This window comes from Thermobia domestica, chromosome 5 (assembly GCF_964235325.1).
Source record: "Thermobia domestica chromosome 5, izTheDome1.hap1.1, whole genome shotgun sequence".
Taxonomy (NCBI): Eukaryota; Metazoa; Arthropoda; class Insecta; order Zygentoma; family Lepismatidae; genus Thermobia; species Thermobia domestica.
The window spans coordinates 178455174-178474577 of NC_137458.1; the positions used below are offsets into that span (position 1 = coordinate 178455174).

At 34.5% G+C, this 19404-nt stretch overlaps 1 protein-coding gene across 2 annotated transcripts in view; it reads left to right on the plus strand.

Moving 5' to 3' along the window:
* The window catches only part of LOC145686302 (FMRFamide receptor-like), a 116317-nt gene extending 97762 nt beyond the window's left edge, over positions 1-18555 (plus strand). For both annotated transcript variants that reach the window (XM_081759449.1, XM_081759448.1), the window contains exon 3: positions 16297-18555. In XM_081759449.1, coding sequence (XP_081615575.1) covers positions 16847-17893 — 1047 coding nt within the window. In that variant the 5' untranslated portion in view covers positions 16297-16846 and the 3' untranslated portion in view covers positions 17894-18555. The remainder of the gene's footprint in view (positions 1-16296) is intronic.
* Positions 18556-19404: the final 849 nt, after the last annotated feature.

Here is a 19404-nt window from a genome sequence, read left to right on the forward strand (position 1 = left end):
ATAACGGTCCAGTAGGTGCTGACAGATTCTCACACGGTGTCGCTTGTACTCTTCATTAGGCTTTTTCGGAACTAATTTCGCGGAGACTTTGTGAAAGTTGAGAATATTATGCATGATGTCATATGCAAAACTACGACTAATCTCCATATGGGTTGCCAGTTCATCAACAGTCACTTGTCTGTTACTCATAATCAAGACACGGACTCATTCAATAATTGTCATCAATTCTTGCTGTAGCGGAATGTCCTGCTCTTTCTTCATCCTTCACGCTCTCTTCTCAATCCGCTGGTAAACACTTCGCTGCGGTAACACATTGTTCCCGTATTATGCTGAAATCTGTGAATTTCCGCTCCGAACAAACTTTCAAACAAAAATAAATAAATAAAAACGGATGACAGAACAGTGTTCGTTTTTGCATACAGATTTCGGCGCTGTCATCTTTACTTCGCAACAGCGCAAAACGGATTGATGTGATAATGCTGCAACCTACCACAAGCGAAGCCAACGGCGATACCTATAGTCTGGTGAGCTCAGAATGCAATACATCCAACCTGAAAAGAAATAGAAAAATATTGGAATTACTTACTGATTTACCCTCGTACATATGGTTATATAAGGAAATACACAAGTATATATAATATTATTTTCTGTAGAGGATGCAGCTGTTTCCCTACTTCTACTCTGTTATATCCTAGCTTCACTCCTGGTTATATATATTACTCTAACTAATGCTACTTTTACATTCATAACCTCTATAATGTTAAGTTTGGAATACGTAAAGCACACTCTTCCTTTAAATAATAGCTGCAGTCAAAATCCTTACAAATGCCCAAAAGGAAGTTTATTTCTTTTAACTTTTCAATTTGGAGACCCTTCTTATTTTCATATCTGTGAGTCTATTTTAATACAGAAACAAGAACTGAACTGCGTAGTCAATGTATTTCTGTTGGTGCCTCATATTTTGCAATAATCATCAATGTTACTTTGTTCGAATGTTGTCTCGCTCGAGAGTAACCGTTTGCAACTGTACTATGGTGTGTATCAAGAGATTTACTAGAATCAGTATCCTTTTATTAGTTGCATTGAAGGAATGCATTCGCATCTGTGGTGATGACTTTAACTGTTCATCAACAGGAACTTTAACATTTCGTACGTTTCTTCATTTAGAAAAGAAAGAGGGAGAACATTAGGAATAACAACTGCGGGAGATTCTGCCAGTTCGCTGGAAGGAAGACTTCAAGCCCAATTCTTGTTCCTTTTCTGGCAGTACTGCAACATAAGAAAATAAAATTTAAAAAATTCATATCACAATTATGTGTATCTTACAAAAGCATTAAATATTTCATTTGCCATATGTTTGGGGCCCTGTTGTATCAGTGATAATCTAGTAAAATAAAATTTTTGTTTTTATCTCTAGGGTTACAATGATTATTTTACACTTTATTTTTCGTTAGACTGAAAACGGATGCTTCATGCATGTAAATAGATTAAACTGTTAGCATGATTAATTTCTTAAAGTACAATTTACAGCTTGTTGTTAATGTAAGTTTGCAATGGTACGAATGGCCTGTTTTTGTTTAATAAATATAAATTTGCTTTCAGCTGCGTTATAAATAGAACGCCATACTTTATGATAGGGCATATTGGACGCATAAGCCTTTTAAAGTAACAGGGTATTTTAGCACTCTTATAGCATATAGCTTCGAGTTCAGTCTATGTATAGTTGCTTCGATATCCATCTGAATTGCTCATCTATTATAATGCCTAAAATTTTGTTTCGTTAACTAATTGTATGGATGGATCTTTTGGATTTATTGTGGATTTATCACAATTTTATGATGTGATGAGTGGAAAAGCATATGCTGTGTTCAGGGTGTAGCCAAGGGGGAGCCCATCGGGGCTAGGCCCCCCAAATGGTTTCCTGGGCCCCCCAAATGACCAGCTTTTAAAACATCATAGTAAAATTATCTCGCTTCATTCATTTAAAAGTAACAAAGTTTATTGACAATTAATAATTTACGGTAAAATAGTATGGAGAAATATTGTTTTTCCATACCGATCGAAAAAAAGTATAGTATCTCTTCCTTATACCGATGGAAAAATAGGATACTTTTTTGTGACAGCAGGTTACACAATTTATTGCGATTTATATTTGACAGTTTGAAGACAAACGTTTTAACAAGATACTATAAATACAGCCATAAAACAAAGGTACTAAACTGATTTGTAAGTACAGTATATTTTTATATGCTTTAACAAGTGTTTTAAAACACATAGAGGACGGAAAATTTTGTGAGAAACAATGTTTTTATTCAAGTTGGATTTCATTCGCTCTCTCTTTTATTTCTACTCAGTGTAATAAAATAATTATGTTTTTTAAGTCACGAATAATAAATATTTTTGTCAGGAAACCGTAAAGAAATTAAGTGAAATTTCAAAGAAAATCAATGTTGTGTAGATAGGTTCTGTATACAAGGTCTTACATTAAAATACAGTGGACTCTTTTTAAGTCCAAGGGGACACGAAAAAACTTCGAATTATCCAAAATTCGAATTATCCAACAACATTCATTTTCGCATATATAACAACAAACAAACCAAAGTACTGTGCATCAAAAAGATATTCATATGGTGTAGACTTTACCTTTAAAGCAGCTTATTATTTGCGTAATCGAATACCGCAAACTAACAAACGACATTGACTCCACATAATTCAAACTACGTGTACAATGGAAAATATATTTACGTACAACACTACAACATACATTGAATAGCCCAAACAATTAAATACCAATAACAATTTGAATATTCTGTTCTCACTTTTAAGAAGTCGTAAACCTCATTTGCTTAAATTTGATTGTTTTTGTACGATCAATAAACCTTGAATTTCATGTGTTGCGTGGAATGCGATATTAATAACATTTGGTTGACTTGATCAATAATTCATCTTAAATTTTCAACCAATTCTGAAATAAGGTGAGATTGGCACACGTTCTCTATCTTTACTTCTTTCCCAACTCACCTATCTTTATCATTACATAGATTTTCTATTTATCTTTTGTATTACTCTTCCTTATGGCTGCATCTGGATAACTCAAAACACGTTAAAACTGTATTTCTCTGTTTACATCTGTCCATCATTAAAAATTTTCAACTGTATTTACTTCGAATTATCCAAAACATAGGTTCAAAAGTTCGATTTATCCACGATTTTTTACTATTGTTTTCAATACAGTTTTTAAGGGGAATGGCCTTCTGTTCGAATTATCCAATATTTCGAATTATCCAAGTTCGAATTAACGATACTCCACTGTATAAAGTTAACCAAGAAAAGTTTTATTCCTTTTTCACCCACCACCTTCGAACATCGATATGTTACCTAACCTGGAAGATCAAAAGTAGTCCCCATCATCATCGACGACCTTCTGAAAGCGTTCTGGAAGGTCATGGAATCCAACGCGGTAGAACTTGGTGGGCCGTAAAACGAAGAAGGTATCAGGTGCATTTTGGACTTTTACTAGGGATTTGAATTGGCGTCCTCTAAGGTGATTGCCCAAAGAATGGAACAGGTGATAATCGGACGGTGTAACACCCGGAGAATATAGTGGTTGCAATATTGTTTCCCATCCAAGGCGAAGAATGGTGTCCTGAGTCATCCTTGCCACGTGGGACTTAGCGTTGTCCCGTAAACGAGGAACCATTTGCAATTCAGAAGTGATGGCTCCAGAGTTTTGAGTTTTTTCTTGAGCACAGCTCAATTGCTGACACTACACAGTTGCATTAATACTCTGAGCAGCTGGTAGCAGTTCCCGATGCACGATGCACCAAACACACAGAAGGACCTTCTTCTGGTACAGTGCTGGTTTCGGCTGTTTTGAAATCGGTTCATGGGATGCTAACCAATGACGACGGCGCGTGGAGCTTCGTATAGGACCCACTTTTTATCACATGTCAACGCCCTCTCCAGAAATGGCTCCGAAACAGTAAATAAACACAAGCGACTGCCGCGTTGCCTTCTGGCCCGGAGTCAAAACATGTAGGACCCATCGACCCAACTTGTAGTGCGTCCCAAGTTGACGGATGTGCTGCCGAATGGTTTCTCCACACACTGAATTGTAGTCCCAGTTCCTCTTTGTACATGTGTTGGTCTTCTGGCACGTGGTGTTTTCGGGTGTTTCGTCATCGTCCTTAAACTTGTTAAACCATCGCTGCACTGTCCGCGTCGTCACGATACCCTCACCAAAGGCCTGGCATATCTTCTGTCCCGCTACAGCGGCGTTTGACCTCCATTTGAATTCGTTCAGCATACATGCTCTTATGACGCTCTGTGGATGTCCCATGTTCCCTCTGTCTTTACGCAAGTTCACGATGTATCTGAATTGCCACAACCAGGTAGTATGTTGGATATACCAACACCAATAACTGACGTTCGCCTTATCTCCATTCGCGTTCAACTCACGGTGTGAGGTCCAATTGGACACAGACCTCCACGAAAAGGGACAGAACTTTCCTGGTTACCTTTATAGTTATGCACAAAAATATAGCGTTTGGTCCCGGGCAGTAGTTCCTGACTAAGCATAATAAAAACTATCTTGAATATAATTTATGGACAATAATAATAATAATAATAATAATAATAATAATAATAATAATAATAATAATAATAATAATAATAATAATAATAATAATAATAAGCTAAAATAGTGTTTTTAGTTTTCTAGAAGGAAACCAAAATTTTCCTTTCTTTCAGGCCTCAAAAACACTAGCAGCAACACATTTTTTTGTGGCTTTGTACATTGTAGCTGGCCCCCCCTCAAAAACGACGGGCCCCTCCTACACAAACCTGCTGGCTACACCCCTGGCTGTGTTCTCATATTGTTTAAGACTAACTGATTACTATCAAACCAAAAGTGAAGTTTGTTATGTCTTGTACTTATTAACAAGAGATTTTGTATATTTTCCTCTGATAATAACCAAAGTATCGTCAGCGTACAGTATAGTTTTGGTATTTAACTATTTATATTGCTATGTAGATCACTTATATATATATACTAGGAACAGGAGTGGACCTAGAACCGAGCCTTGTAGCACTTCATATTTTCTTTCTCGATAAACTGATTTGTATTTTATTTGAGTATAGCCTACATTTTTTATAATTTCAACTGATTGTTTTTATTTTCTAAATAAGATTTGAATAATTTGAGACAGTTTCCAAGTATGCCATAATGTTCTAGTTGTCTTAGAAGGATCTGACGATTTATTACAACAAACATCTTACTCAGATCGTAAAAAAATATCCAGTTCTAGAAATTTTTCGTTTATTTCTTTTAGTAAATGGTTTATTAAGTTATAAGTAGCGACTTGGGTTTCTTTGTTGAGCACAAAGACGTGTTGCTCATTCATTATAATATTCTGGAATGAGAAAGTAATATATGAGAATGAGTTAATATATGAAAAAATCCAATAGTCTGCTGCTCCTTATTAGATGTTCAAATATTTCACTGAAAGCAGGTAACAGTGAGATTGGTCTGTAATTTTCAACGGATGTGGAGTATCCCTTCTTGTATTTTACTCTTACTTGTTTGAGCTATTTTAAGAGCAACAGAAAATATACCATTTATTAAATATTGATTGAATAAATATGTTGGATGCGGTGTCAATGTCTCTTTACATAGTTTTATTATATTGTCGTTATTTCGTCGTTTGTCGACTTCTTATTATTTTTCAATGTACTAATTTAATGCAGTTTCTCATTTTTAATATTGGTGCAAGAAATATACTGTAAACAGAACGGAGTATCGTATTTGCTAATAGATTAATGGCTGTATCAGATTCTCTTGATTTTTAAACTAGCATTCCGGCTATTTCCGCAAAGTGTCGGTTAAATTTTTCACATATTTGAAGAGGTTAATCTATGTTCGTATCATCAATAATTAACTTTTCAATATTACTTACTTTTCTATCTTCTATGTGTATGTGACCTCTGACACCTTGCCAGAGACTTGGTTTTGTTTCTGAAATGAGTAATGATATTGCTGTCGTGTCTTTTTAGTGTTTCTAATTAATGTTTTATAGAATATAATAAATTTGTGTATTTCGACATTTCGAAACAGCTCTCCCCGCAGGTATAGTGGTTAGTGCGTGCATCTTTGATGCACGTAGTTTCAGGTTCTATTCCCATTCGGAGAGCGTTAAAAATTTGAACGCATTACGATGGTTCCGATTCCACCTTAATCTGTAGCTCCACGTCTCATAGAGCTTCGTACCTGAAAAGGAATACTAAACTTCAAAGAAATTTTCGAAAGATTTTGCGCGTACATTAGGGATTTCATAATACTGTGTATTGTAAACACCCATCCGAAGTGAAAAATGCTCGCCGTAATCACCTCACTTCTATTGGTCACTCTGGCGAAATACATAATAGTGGATACTTGCCATTGCAACAACTGAACTTTCTGCTATTTTTTTTTCGGATATTAGACACATAAAACGACAAAATGAATAAAAAGAAATCGTTCTTCAACGGCACGTTATAACAATTTAACAGTTTATAGAGAGAACTCGAAAAGTCGAAAGATAATTTAAAGTAAACAACAACAAGGAAGTAGGGGTGTTTCTGACACTTACTAATCTAGCTTAAAACAACCTAGACTTCCAACCCCGTAATAGACGGAGAGGTTCTACTCAGTGAGTATTTCGCCCTTTAATATTAAGCGCGGTTCGTACTAGTATGCTTCTATAGGTTGATGCAAGAAATATTTATCCAACAAAGGTATAATGCTCAAGATTCCGCTAGACGCTGGACGATCTATCTTTACATGAAATTAGGGCCTAGAAAAGGATCTACTTTCAACTTGAGGAAAGAAAAAATAAAATAAAATAAATGATTGGAAATTTTAAATTGGGAGAAGACTCAAATTTGATTCACATAAAATTCTAAAGGGTATACACTGTCTACCCTGTCTCCCCTCAAGCCTCGTCGTTGCTTTTCCATTTATCATAAGTTTATCGTATCGGAGTTGCAAGATGTATCCGTTGTTTCTAGCTTTTGTGAGATGACACTTTACTTGTTCTCTTACCTCTTTGATGCAATGAGAGAAGTGTTCTGGTACACCTATAGTATCCCCTCACTTCGTAATTTAAAACAGTTCCATAGAATTTCTTTTCTTTTTTTCTTGTTCTTTTCTTTTTCTTTCTTTCTTTCTTTCTTTCTTTTTTGTAAGAAAGAAATTTGATGACAATAAGTCGTTTTCTCAGCTAATTCCCGATTCTGTTACATCTTTCAATCATGTCCCTTGTTATATTCATACTTGTACAGTTCTTCATGATATCTATAACTGTTCGTTCCGTGTCTTCCCACCGCTCATGTTTAGTTTTATCTTCACTCACACCGTACATAATCAGTTATTTCGTTTCGACTGTCCCTCCATGTAGACTAGTTTGCATTTTATTTCATTTTTCTCCTTTAACATCTTTATGATTATTTCTTGATCTTTCAAAATTGTTCTTCGAGTGTTTTTACTTTTACGCACATTCTTTGTAGATTCATTCTCATATGCTTTAATTCTTGGTGTATTTCATTTTGTCCATGTTTTAGACCTAAATGTAAATCGTAAATGTGTATCACAAGTGGTGCTTTATAATTTCTTATATTATTTCTGTCAGTAGCTTGCGTCTCCTTGCTCATACTTCACGCCCCTTCAGAGGAGCGCATACTCATGTTGGGAACCACTGATTTAAAAAACTATGCTTAATATAATTTAATACTAAACATATCAATTAATCAAACTTCCGAAACCATGCTTCACACGAGTGTTCCTTCAAGTGACAAACGCACTTGGCTTTCTGTAAGCGTAGACCTAGTTCAATTTCCATGGTATCTAGCCACAGTGGTGGTTCTAGCGCCACTTTAAATAGTAAGCTGCGTCCGATATAATTAATATTAAAGGGGACGTTAAACTCCAATCAAACCATGTGCTTTGCGCGAGTTCGTGAATCACCCTAAGTTACTGGTCTGGAGAAAGTGCATGGTTTGACAGTTTGAATACGGAAGTATTGATTTGATGTGTGTATTCATTCTTTTAATTTAAAAGATTAGTTACAAAGCTGTAAATTCAAATGATGTATTAAAAACGGGTGAGTAAAAGTACATAAAAATATACCGGAGAACAATAAATATAAAATCTCCAAGTGCTTTCAGATCCACTGAATCGTATCTAGTTTTATAAAAACTAGTTGTTTCGTCCAAGATATCGGCCCTTTATATCTTCACAACAGTTTTAAATCTGCAAATTGCTCGCACGCTAGTACTATCAACCATTCAGTGGTAGCGAATCTATGAGCACGACTGTTAACTATTAGGAATTAGCGTTGTCCCTTAGACTGACAAGCAGGGACGCACCCACGGGGGGATCCACCGGGTCTGGCCCCCCTCCAGAAACTTCACAACTCAACATACAATTGGTGGCACCGCGTAGCGTTAGTCGCTAACGCTCTCGCCTTCGGTGCGAGCGGTCGTGGGTTCGATTTCCGGTGGAGGCACTCGGTCGTAAACTGTAAAACGCTTTTACAGGCCAGCCCCCCTAAAAGAGGGTTTCCTGGATTTTGCTCATTCACACCAGATAAATGCCGGGGTGGTACCTAACTTATAGGTCCCAGGCCGCTTCCTTCCTTCCCCACTCCTGTCTTCCTTCCCTTTCCTTGGTAATGTGCTCGCCGAGGGACATCATCCCTCAAACGTGACGGGCTAAATGGCCTTAGATGCCGAACAACCAGAAATCTAAATCCTAAATCCTAAATCAACATACAATTGTACACTTTCTCAATAAAACAATAATTGTTTAACAGAGAAATTTGGTTTTACACTTCATCTATATAAAAATACTCTAGTTCTATCTTTTTTTCTGAAAATATAGATGCAAGTATTTTACAATTACTTATCGTCTTTTCGCGTTCAGAATAATACCCGTTCAATACTATATAGACGTAGTGTCTTGTACTATTGGAGCCCCCTTCCCAAAGCTTGGACCCTCCAATAAAAATTTCTGGGTGTGTTCCTGCTCACATGTTTATCTTTTGTATATGATTGCTTCACTTAAGTTATATGCCTATCTTCATTTATTTTAAGCCCTTTAATATACATTATTCTAGAAGAAGCAGAACAAGAAAACATCACAACATTGAATGACAATTTTTGTCTCGAGGGATGCATTTCAAAATCCAGAGAATTGTTATTCCTGAGGAGTTGACTATTTCACTACTAGAGCTTGCGCGTAGACAACTATAAAAATTATATTTTCTTCTTATTTTGTCACACAGATTTGTCATAAACTTCAGGAGAAAAACTGCCTTCAAATGTGTCTGGACTCAACTGTGATAACCACGATCGATTAAATTTATCAACCAATTTATATCCCTAATATGACAGGCAATATACGCACTTATTTATACTGTTCTTAATGACTTGCTACACAAGAAAGACGTTAATAAAATTTGTATTACATATTCGTTAGTGGGTCACGTACATATGCTCACCGGCAAAAGCTCACTGCACAAGGGCGCCGATCCTGGGGAGGACGGGGACCCATGCCCCCCATTGTATTTATGAATATACAATATTTAGCATGATGTGAATGGAATTTGTCTTAAAATTCTCATATATGCCTTCTGCATCTGATTGGGCATACTCAAATTTACAGAGAAATGGGTGCCCTTCTCACTGGACATATGTTCACCGGACACTAGCTCAACATAAATAATACAATTGTATTATAAAATAATAACTGAAATAATAATAAATATCAATAATAAATAAATAAATAATGATTACTCCTAATTACACCAAATAACCCGTATGGTACGAAACTAGAAAGCAGCAGACTCGGCTTCGAAGCCATCGTGTGAATTAGTTTTCTTCATCAAATTTTCCTTTTTAGGTAATTGTTATTGAATTCTATTACAGCACTATTATTATTATTATTATTATTATTATTATTATTATTATTATTATTATTATTATTATTATTATTATTATTATTATTATTATTATTGTTATTAACAATCATTTTAAGCCCATATTAGTTTACGATTTCTATTTCACGTAAGTTATTATGATATAAAGTAAAATGTTACTTGAACCAAAACTACGTTTATACGTTGCAAGAACTGTAACCCTCAACTATTCGCTGCAAAATTAATTATGTGTAACTGTAAACAAAATCAAGTGTGAAGCTGAGGACAAGCAAGTATGACTATTAAAAAAATCAATTTAGAGATTTGAACGGATTTACACGCTTCTTACCTCTACATACCGAAAAAGTGATTTTGAACATCCGTTCGTCTGTTCTAAACTAACGTTTTCACTCACCTAGAAATCATGTTCAACGAATCCACACCGAATTTTAACCTTAAAATTTCCTAGGAGAATTTCTTGGTTTGAACTTACCTAAAAAAAAACAATAGCTTACTCAAGTTGAAAATAAAAAAAAAAGAGAGAAGGAAAGAAAAGAAAAAGAAATACGCGAATACGGCTCTAACGGATTTCTTTATATTCCATATACCAATATTGCATTGATCTATTCCGTACTGAACATGTTTTTCCTTTCAAAGAACAATGCAATGATGCATGGAAAGGAATGAGAGTATGAATTTATTATTAACTGGATGCTGAGAAATTCGTGGTTTACTCGTCGTATTCGCAGTAAACAATACACAAGAGAGTAAACCCAACGATGGTGGAAGACAGTGGTTATTGGCATAAAAATCCTATCATTTTTACATTCAGTGCTCTAGTCTTCATAAGTAACGATACCCTGACAATACGAGTTTTATTCCATCACTACTATCTCGTTTTCCCCTTTCTTGCACAACCAGTTCGCTCCGTTCAGGTATAATCGGCATACCCTAGTTCGAAACATCTTTCAGTCTTTGCAACACATATAGTCAGCACGTTCTTCCTCCGAAAGTTTTCATTTGAAAGAATCTGGATGAAACTCAGATCCGCGATAAAACGAAGATATAAGAAAAATTTTCAGACAACACCTAGGAGCTAGGACCAAACCAGACCTCCAAGTTGGTAGGGAGACGACTTATTAACTACATTACTACATCTCCTTTGAGGACATAAGTCGTATGTTTTCTTACAATGTAAAAAGTACTACTATTCGTGGTAATACAAATTGGTGACCAGTAAGGTGATGCTAGATTAATAGAATCGTATTATTGAAGTGTCGGATAATCCTTGATTTCCACTTCAGCCCCTACACAAAAAAATCTTGGGCAAAAATTTACAGTATAGCAGATTTCTCCTCTTACTCTGTGTAACTAATCTTCCAATTGTTCTCACTGCTTCTTTATTATTTTTATTTCCAGATCCGCGATAGAATAAGCCGCTGACAGTACACCATAATGCAGTCGCTACTCGCTAGGGTGACGAAGAAAATCATTCCGCATATTTTTGTCCTAAGTACATAATAATCCGTGTTTCAAATTATAACGCAATCGACACTGTTCACTCTGAAATAACTGGAAACACTTCACTAACGCTAACAATACTTTTCTAGAAAATTGAAAATTAAAACATTGCTACAACATTGTTCTATCAAGACTACTGAGAACTAAAACACTAATAGCAAGAATTCATTAACATATTTTTAGTAGCGAAAAGCTTGGGAGTCGTTATAACCATAGATTAAATTCTAATATGTCCATAGTAGTAGGTTGAGGGGTCGGTGAAATGTAGCATGAGGCGAGAAGGTAGCTTGAACCATTCGTCCCATGTAGCCAAGGGGTCGGACTTTCCCAGCTAAAGTAACCACCTTATCGGGGTAATATGGAATGGACTCTGTTTAGTAAAGTATATTTCATTTGTGATACCCAATATTGTCTTCTTCACAATTTATCAAAAAATGTAGTCATGTCGAAAATCTTACTTTCCAGAAGATCTATCTTAAACCCTACACTAGTACAGGACTGTGTATAGGCCACTGAGTCAGAAAAAATCGGTTCCTTGGTCGGGTGTTAATGACCTAGGACCACTCCATTAAATTTTGAAAATTACCAAAACTAAATATTTGGTATGGTAGCACAGGACTGTGGCATATAACTGTAAATTTCGGTGGCTCATCCCGTTGTGGGTAAAAGAAATGCCAAAAATGTAAACTTCGGAGGTTTTAACTCATTTTATTCTCTTTGATGACTGTTATGGTTATGTGGGCAACTACAAAAATCCATTCCCATTCATAGAGCATGCGTACATTGATGCTCTCCTCTTAAATCTGGGAAAGGGTACATGAGACCACCCCTTAAATTTGGAAATTGTCAAAAATGAAATTTGTTAAATATTCGCTAGAACACAAATATATACCATTGCAAATTTGAGTCGTCCATCTTCTTCCCTTTTCCCGTAGGTTTTCTCACATTATTCCTGTTTCCTCCCACTCTCTCATTCCACCAATTCTCCCATCATTATTCACTTGTCTTAATCATCGTCTCATTAGCCTAAATGGCATAATCGTGGAACGCTAAATTGACATATTTCATTTCAATTTTTCCCTTTATGGATACAAAGAAGCCAAAACTTCGAAATTTGGAGGTTTTCGACCTAATTTATCCTCTGTGATGATGGTTTATCGCATTATAAAGTTATATTCTTTTTTAAATAAAACATTTGTACATTGAAGTACTCCTCTAAATTTTTAGGAATAGTATATTGTCTTATTTCTTAAATTTGGGAATTGTCAAAAAATAAAATTTGGTATATGTTCTCTAGGACTCGAATCTCTCTAATTTTAATAGGTCTTACTTATCCTATTTCTATAGAAAAAAATGTCAAAATATAAATGTAAGCAATACTTTGTATTACGTTGCAGGTTATTCACCTAATTTATCCCATTTGATGAGCCTTTAACACGTTATTGTTATATGAATACAGGGGCCCATTTCCTTTTTAAAATATGTGTATGTTGATGCATTTTCTTTTAAGTTTTGGAAAGGATACATAGGACCTCCTTAAATTTGGGGATCATCAAGAAAGGAAATTTGGTAAATATTCTCTAGGACCCAAATAAAATATTTGTAAAAATTTGGTTCATCCTTCTTATCCCCTCTACGGATGAAAAATGTCAAACATATGGACGTAAGCAGTATGCCGTACCACGCGGTAGGGCTTTAACCTAATTTATCTTATTTTTATGAGGTTTTATCACGTTATGTTATTATATGGTTCAATACAAGTATCTATTCTCCTTTATAGGAAATGAGTGCAATGATTTTCCATCCTCAAAATTTGGAAAAGTACATAGGACCACCCCTTAAATTTAGGAATTATCAAAGAAAATATTAGTTAAGTAGAAGTGGATGAGCAGGACCACTCAAATTTACCCTGTAATATATATATATGAGTCCTAGAGAACTTTTACCAATTCATTTTTTGACAATTCCCAAATTTAAGTGATGGTCATATTTACCCTCTTCCAACCTTAGAAAGGGAGCATCATTGTACTCATGTCTTATGAAAAAAATTACCCCTTTTCCCATCTATATTGTAATATTTGGAAGAGTTACGGCATAGGGTTTTCCATTATCTTTTTATTATAGAAGTTTTATACAGTTTGTACATTAGATTCCCAATATGTAATTTCTCTAATAATTCTTTCCTCTAAAGTTGGACCTTCTGCCCACAGAAGCTCGGAAATTTTAAGATTTGTTGGTTAACAACGACCCTTCCAGTTACAGCTGGGTTTAACGAAATCTGTTCGATGCAGCGCGGTAATTTGTAAGGAACCTCTTGGTCGATGCAGTGCAGAGATAGGATAATATCTCCTATCCGATGCAGTGCCGAGATAGGTAAGAATACCTCTTGCCCGATGCAGCTCATACGTAAGGGTAGAGGAGTCTCTCCCGCCGAGTGCAGCTTGGAGAAATAGGTAGGATGTGACCAATTGATATCTGATGTCTTCTGCTTCGAGATGTCTGCTTTTATAGCCGGTTTTGGAAGCGGAGACTGTGGAGGCGTCGAAGGGCTCTTCTTCGTGTCCTTTTCGGGTACCCTCGGAGATGGCATCCATCGGCTGCTTGTTGGTGCTTGTGCAGAAGCAAGTGATGTTTACTAATATGAGGGGATATTGCAGTATAATAAACTAAAACCTCATCAAAAATGATATAATAGGTCAATTATCTCCAAATTTTGATTAATTGACAATTTTATCCACAAAAGGGGATAAGGTGGACATCCAAATTCACAGAAATATTTTTTAAATTCCTAGATAACCTTTATCAAATTATGTTTTTTCACAATTTCTAAATTTAAAGGTGGGTCAATGTATTCTTCCCAAAAATTAAGTCAATTATATAACCCTGTAGTCAATTATATAACCACATATTTTAGTAAAGCCTCATCAAGGGAGATAAATTGGGTCAATAACGAACTACGGGGTGAACACATGACAATACTAACTTCTGGCAACTTTTTTACTCATAGAAGGGTCAAGCAGGACCACTCAAATTTACAGAATTATATATTAGTGTCCTAGAGAAGATTTACCAACTTTTATTTATTTATTTAATATCATTATTATTTTGACAACTCCTAAATGACAATCCCTTGATTAAACTACAGTTTGTTTACATTTATCTATTCGAAATTTCATTCTTATGTCTGTCGAGAACATTTCAGTAATTTTCAGTTGATTCCTCAGTTGGTCTTCCGAGCTCGCGTATAATTTGATATTATCATATACGTTAAGTGCGTGTTATCTTTAATTCTATTTGGTTTTACGTTGAACCCGCATTTCGTTTCGTTCAGTAATTCAGACAGAAGATTGAGCCCTAAACAGAATAGCAGCAGGATTAGACTGTCTCCTTGGATTATTTCTCTTCCTATTTGTATTATTATTATTATTGCTTAGATAATAAATGACACAATAGTTAATGTAAGTGTCAGTACTTGTTTACTGATCTATATTGATCTTCCCTAGTGTATCTGAGGTGATAGGTTACTACTAACTGTTCTAGCACTGAAAAAATGAAAACAAAATATATTTAGAAAGAAGTTTACTATATTAGTAGCTGAATCTATGCTGTTTATACAACAGATATTTCTAATATGAGCATGACGCTCCTTCCCACTTCCACACTTAATCTGTACAAGGACAGCTGGACTCATAAAGAGAGTGAATTATAGACCAACATAAAAATTTAACATTTTAGAAAAATAAACACACTGCTGAACAAGACTGCACTTATTTAATATAAAAACACATTTACACGTGACGTTTCGATCTTCTATCCAAGATCCTCATCAGACGTACACTCAGAGTGTACGTCTGATGAGGATCTTGGATAGAAGATCGAAACGTCACGTGTAAATGTGTTTTTATATTAAATAAGTGCAGTCTTGTTCAGCAGTGTGTTTATTTTTCTGATTTTATTCGCAAGACGTTGACTATGATTGTGTGTCAGTTTAACATTTTAATATATTAAAATTGGGTAAGTTTGTTCAAAACTTGGAGAAGTGTTAGAAGATGTCAAAGGTAATCTATTTTCTTATAAAACTATGTCCGAACATACTTCATTGCGGTTCTACTAGTCTTTGAAGTTACTAGTAAGCAATAGGTTTTGCCATCAGATTAAAACAAAGCGCCTGCAACGTCCCTCAACCAGCTACAGGTAGCTCTTCTAGTGGTTGCATAACAGAAAGATATAAACCCTACCAGCGCCCTAGCTATAACGTTAGTTTAATGGACTCAAAATAGCCATTAAAATGTTGTATAGAAAATTAACGGTATGCTTTTTATTTTTATTTATTTATTTATTTATTTTTTTTAACATTGAATTGTAGTAGAAAATCTATACAAAATTTCGAATCGACCAGCGAAACCGATATGTTTCTAGAGCTTTTGGTTTTCGAGATTTCATTGTCAAATGTAATTGGCCATAAACATATACACCAGGGATGCAAATAACCACTCGCCCGGGGCGAGTGGTTCATCAGTGCGGGCGAGTATTTAATATCATACCGAAGGTAAGGTTCTATTATGATATGCGGGCTAGTAGCTTTTTTTATTGGACTAGTAAAATTTTGTTGTTTATTTGCATCCCTGATTTAAACGTAGCATTTTAACATTATTATTATTATTATTATTATTATTATTATTATTATTATTATTATTATTATTATTATTATTATTATTATTTTATTATTATTATTATTATATGATATTTAGCTATAAATAACGTAAATCCCAATAGCAATAAAATATCCATCTGATATCTAATTTATTCTTTATTCATTTTACAGGAATAATTGGATGGTTCCTTCAATAATTTTCTGATGAAGTCTAACTGGAACCGATTCAATTAATACGTTTATATTTGTTGGAGCGAAAGGACAATGATTGTGTTGTTTTCTGCATCTCTAGTTTCAAGATTATAGACACTTTATGAAACACGTATCATAATGCTAGTTTTCTGTAATTACTATGAGTGTATAAATTTACATTAGGAAAAAGTAAATTTAACAAACTGTACGCCCAGAAGAAATCTAAATTAAATTTGAACTTGATGCAAGATATGGCAACTAATATTACATCACCTCTGCTTTTATAAATAAAGTGAATAAGTGAATAGTCATGAGTTATTTTATGAGTGATGTGAATTGTTTCTTAAAGTGAATTTTTAAGACAATATGTTTCTTAAGATTATGTGTTTCAATATCATACTTATTTAAATATACACATATACAGTAGAGCAGAAAAGAACAATTATTTTTATCTTGATGGAGATAAAGTCCTACAAATTGAATTTTATAACCAATACTTCATAATTGTATTTGAAATATTAAAACAAAAATGAATGCAAGCAACAGTAACTTGACACAAAATTATCAAGGAGAGTGTGGCGAGTCTTTCAGGCAATTAGTATTGACTCATAGAGACCTTAGGGCTAAAATAGAATTAAGTATATTAGTGATAGGAGCTGCAGCAAATATTGTTAATGTAATTGTTCTTACTCGCAGAAATATGAAGACATCCACTAATTACTTACTGACAGCATTGGCTGTAGCAGACTTCTTTCTACTTGCAAATGAAATACCTTTGTATTCTTACTTTGTGTACGATCAAAAAAGTGAGAATTATCCGTATAGCTGGGCTTGTTATCTGGCCTTTGAAACTGTGTCAAAATTCGTATTCAACACGGCCTCCTCGTGGATGACTGTTTTAATAGGCATTTGGAGGAATCTTGTTGTTTATCGACCTCTTCAGAAGCAGCAGTTGTGCACAGTGAGGAGGACTCTCATGTCAATAGGAATTGTTTATTTCATATCTGTTGTTATGAACATACCAATAATGCTTATAACTACCGTAGTTAATGTAGATCAAGACAACTCAACTGAAAATTTTCATGTATTCTTTCATGGCTGCACGACACTTGTTATATTTCAAGTGATTATTGTGTTCAACAGAACTGTTCCTGTTTTCGTAGTTACAGTTCTCTGTGTGTTACTTATTACAGCTATTAGAAAGGCCAACGTTAGAAGAAGAAAAATGACCCAACAATCATTTAACCAAGCTGCATTCAAATCCGACGATGAGAAATCAAACAAAGTTACTATTACATTATTATCTGTAATAGTCGTGTTTTTCATTACTCACGTGGTTATTGGTTTAATATTTGTCACAGATTTCTTTTACCCTCTTGCCCAGTTTATTCCAGTTACCAATCTCTTCATGTTTATAAACAGCTCTGTAAATATAATTCTGTATTCACTGACGAGTGAGGAATATAGGAGGACATTCGCTCAGATTCTTGGATTCAGAAAAATAGGTAGGTTTGCCAGTCGTGTGTGGTTAACAAGTGCTACTCCCTCTGCATCCACCCTTGACACCCCAATGTGATTACGATGACAATGAAGAGAACAGAATAATACTCTAGCGAAGTATAAATATGAACAAATATTTCTCTATAGTGAGCAATAGTATATACTGCATTTGTATTTACATTTGTTAGGGAAAACTATGTAATTAATAGTCAAGTCAATAATGAAATACCGAATTGTAAAAAATAATAATAATAATAAAACAAGGAAGTATTTAATTTATTATGGAAAATACTACTCTGGAGGTTTAAACAAAGTACATTAGAAAAGATAAATTGAGTGATAACATACCAATATACCTTAAGAATACACTGGTAAGTTATTGTATTTTGTAGCTTCATGTATACTTTATAAAAATTTACTTGTAAACTTTAATGAAGATAATTAACAATTTCACTTCTGGGCTTGTGTAGTTATGTAAATTTTAGTTTCCTGGCAGCTTAGTGCTTTTCTAAAACATAAAGTATAATCAAAGATGTAATGAAGGGTACAGACCCTACTTAATATTTTTATACTCCACTGTATACTCATTTTATGTAATAGAGGATATAAGGATGCATATACGCTAAATTTTTGAAAACGGTCGAGCGTATACCTATCAAAAATTCTAGTAATGCAGGTAGTTAAACAAACGTTGACTCATAATTTATGGCAAATAAATCTTTAAATATTCGATTTCAAGATGGGTACAACATTTATTTGTATTGAAGAATGGAATTAGTACGATATTGCTGTAATCAAATGCTATTTCACTTATGATTTTTTACAACAAAAACATAATGAGAAAAAACTGCTTATTATCGTTATCATTGATGAAATTACAATGAAATTGCATCTAATAAATCACGATCACAACAATGCTGAAAATAATTGAAGACTGTTTATAGGTTGGTTGCTTTTTAGTGGTGTAGTGGAGTTTGAAATAGTCTTCCAGATGAAAACATTAGCATTGTTTCAATGTTAAAAACCAGTTTTCTTTAAAGGCGCGAGACCGAACAAGATTTCTTCTCTTTTTCACTTAGCTGCTATTGACAGAAGGCAGCTGAGAAACTCATATGTTAAACCCGAACTAGACTTGGACTCCATCTTATTGTGTTAATAACATATTACAACCTCTTACTTGGGTTTAGGATTGAAAGTGTTATTGTTTTGATAATCATTTTGGGTTAAATAGGATTTACTAATACTGAAAATAAATTGTACTGTAAAATCACGAATCACTACCACCTCATACCCATCAGAAGTTTCTTAATAGTAGTCTATTGATATATTGGAAAAATAAATATCTCACAGTAGCCAGATCCGACTTTAATGGAGCAAATTTTCATAATCGGTTATGCACTGAACATGTCGCCGTAGTCTCCGTTGGAAATTACATGGAAGCAAATAATTCGTACTGGTGCCACAATGGCGCCACAAATTGTACCACAATCCCATCATTACATATCTAAATATCAGCTACATACTAAACAGCGGCCGGAGCGTCCAGAGCTCAGCTGGTGTGTGGTTTTCAATCATTAAGAGTTTAGT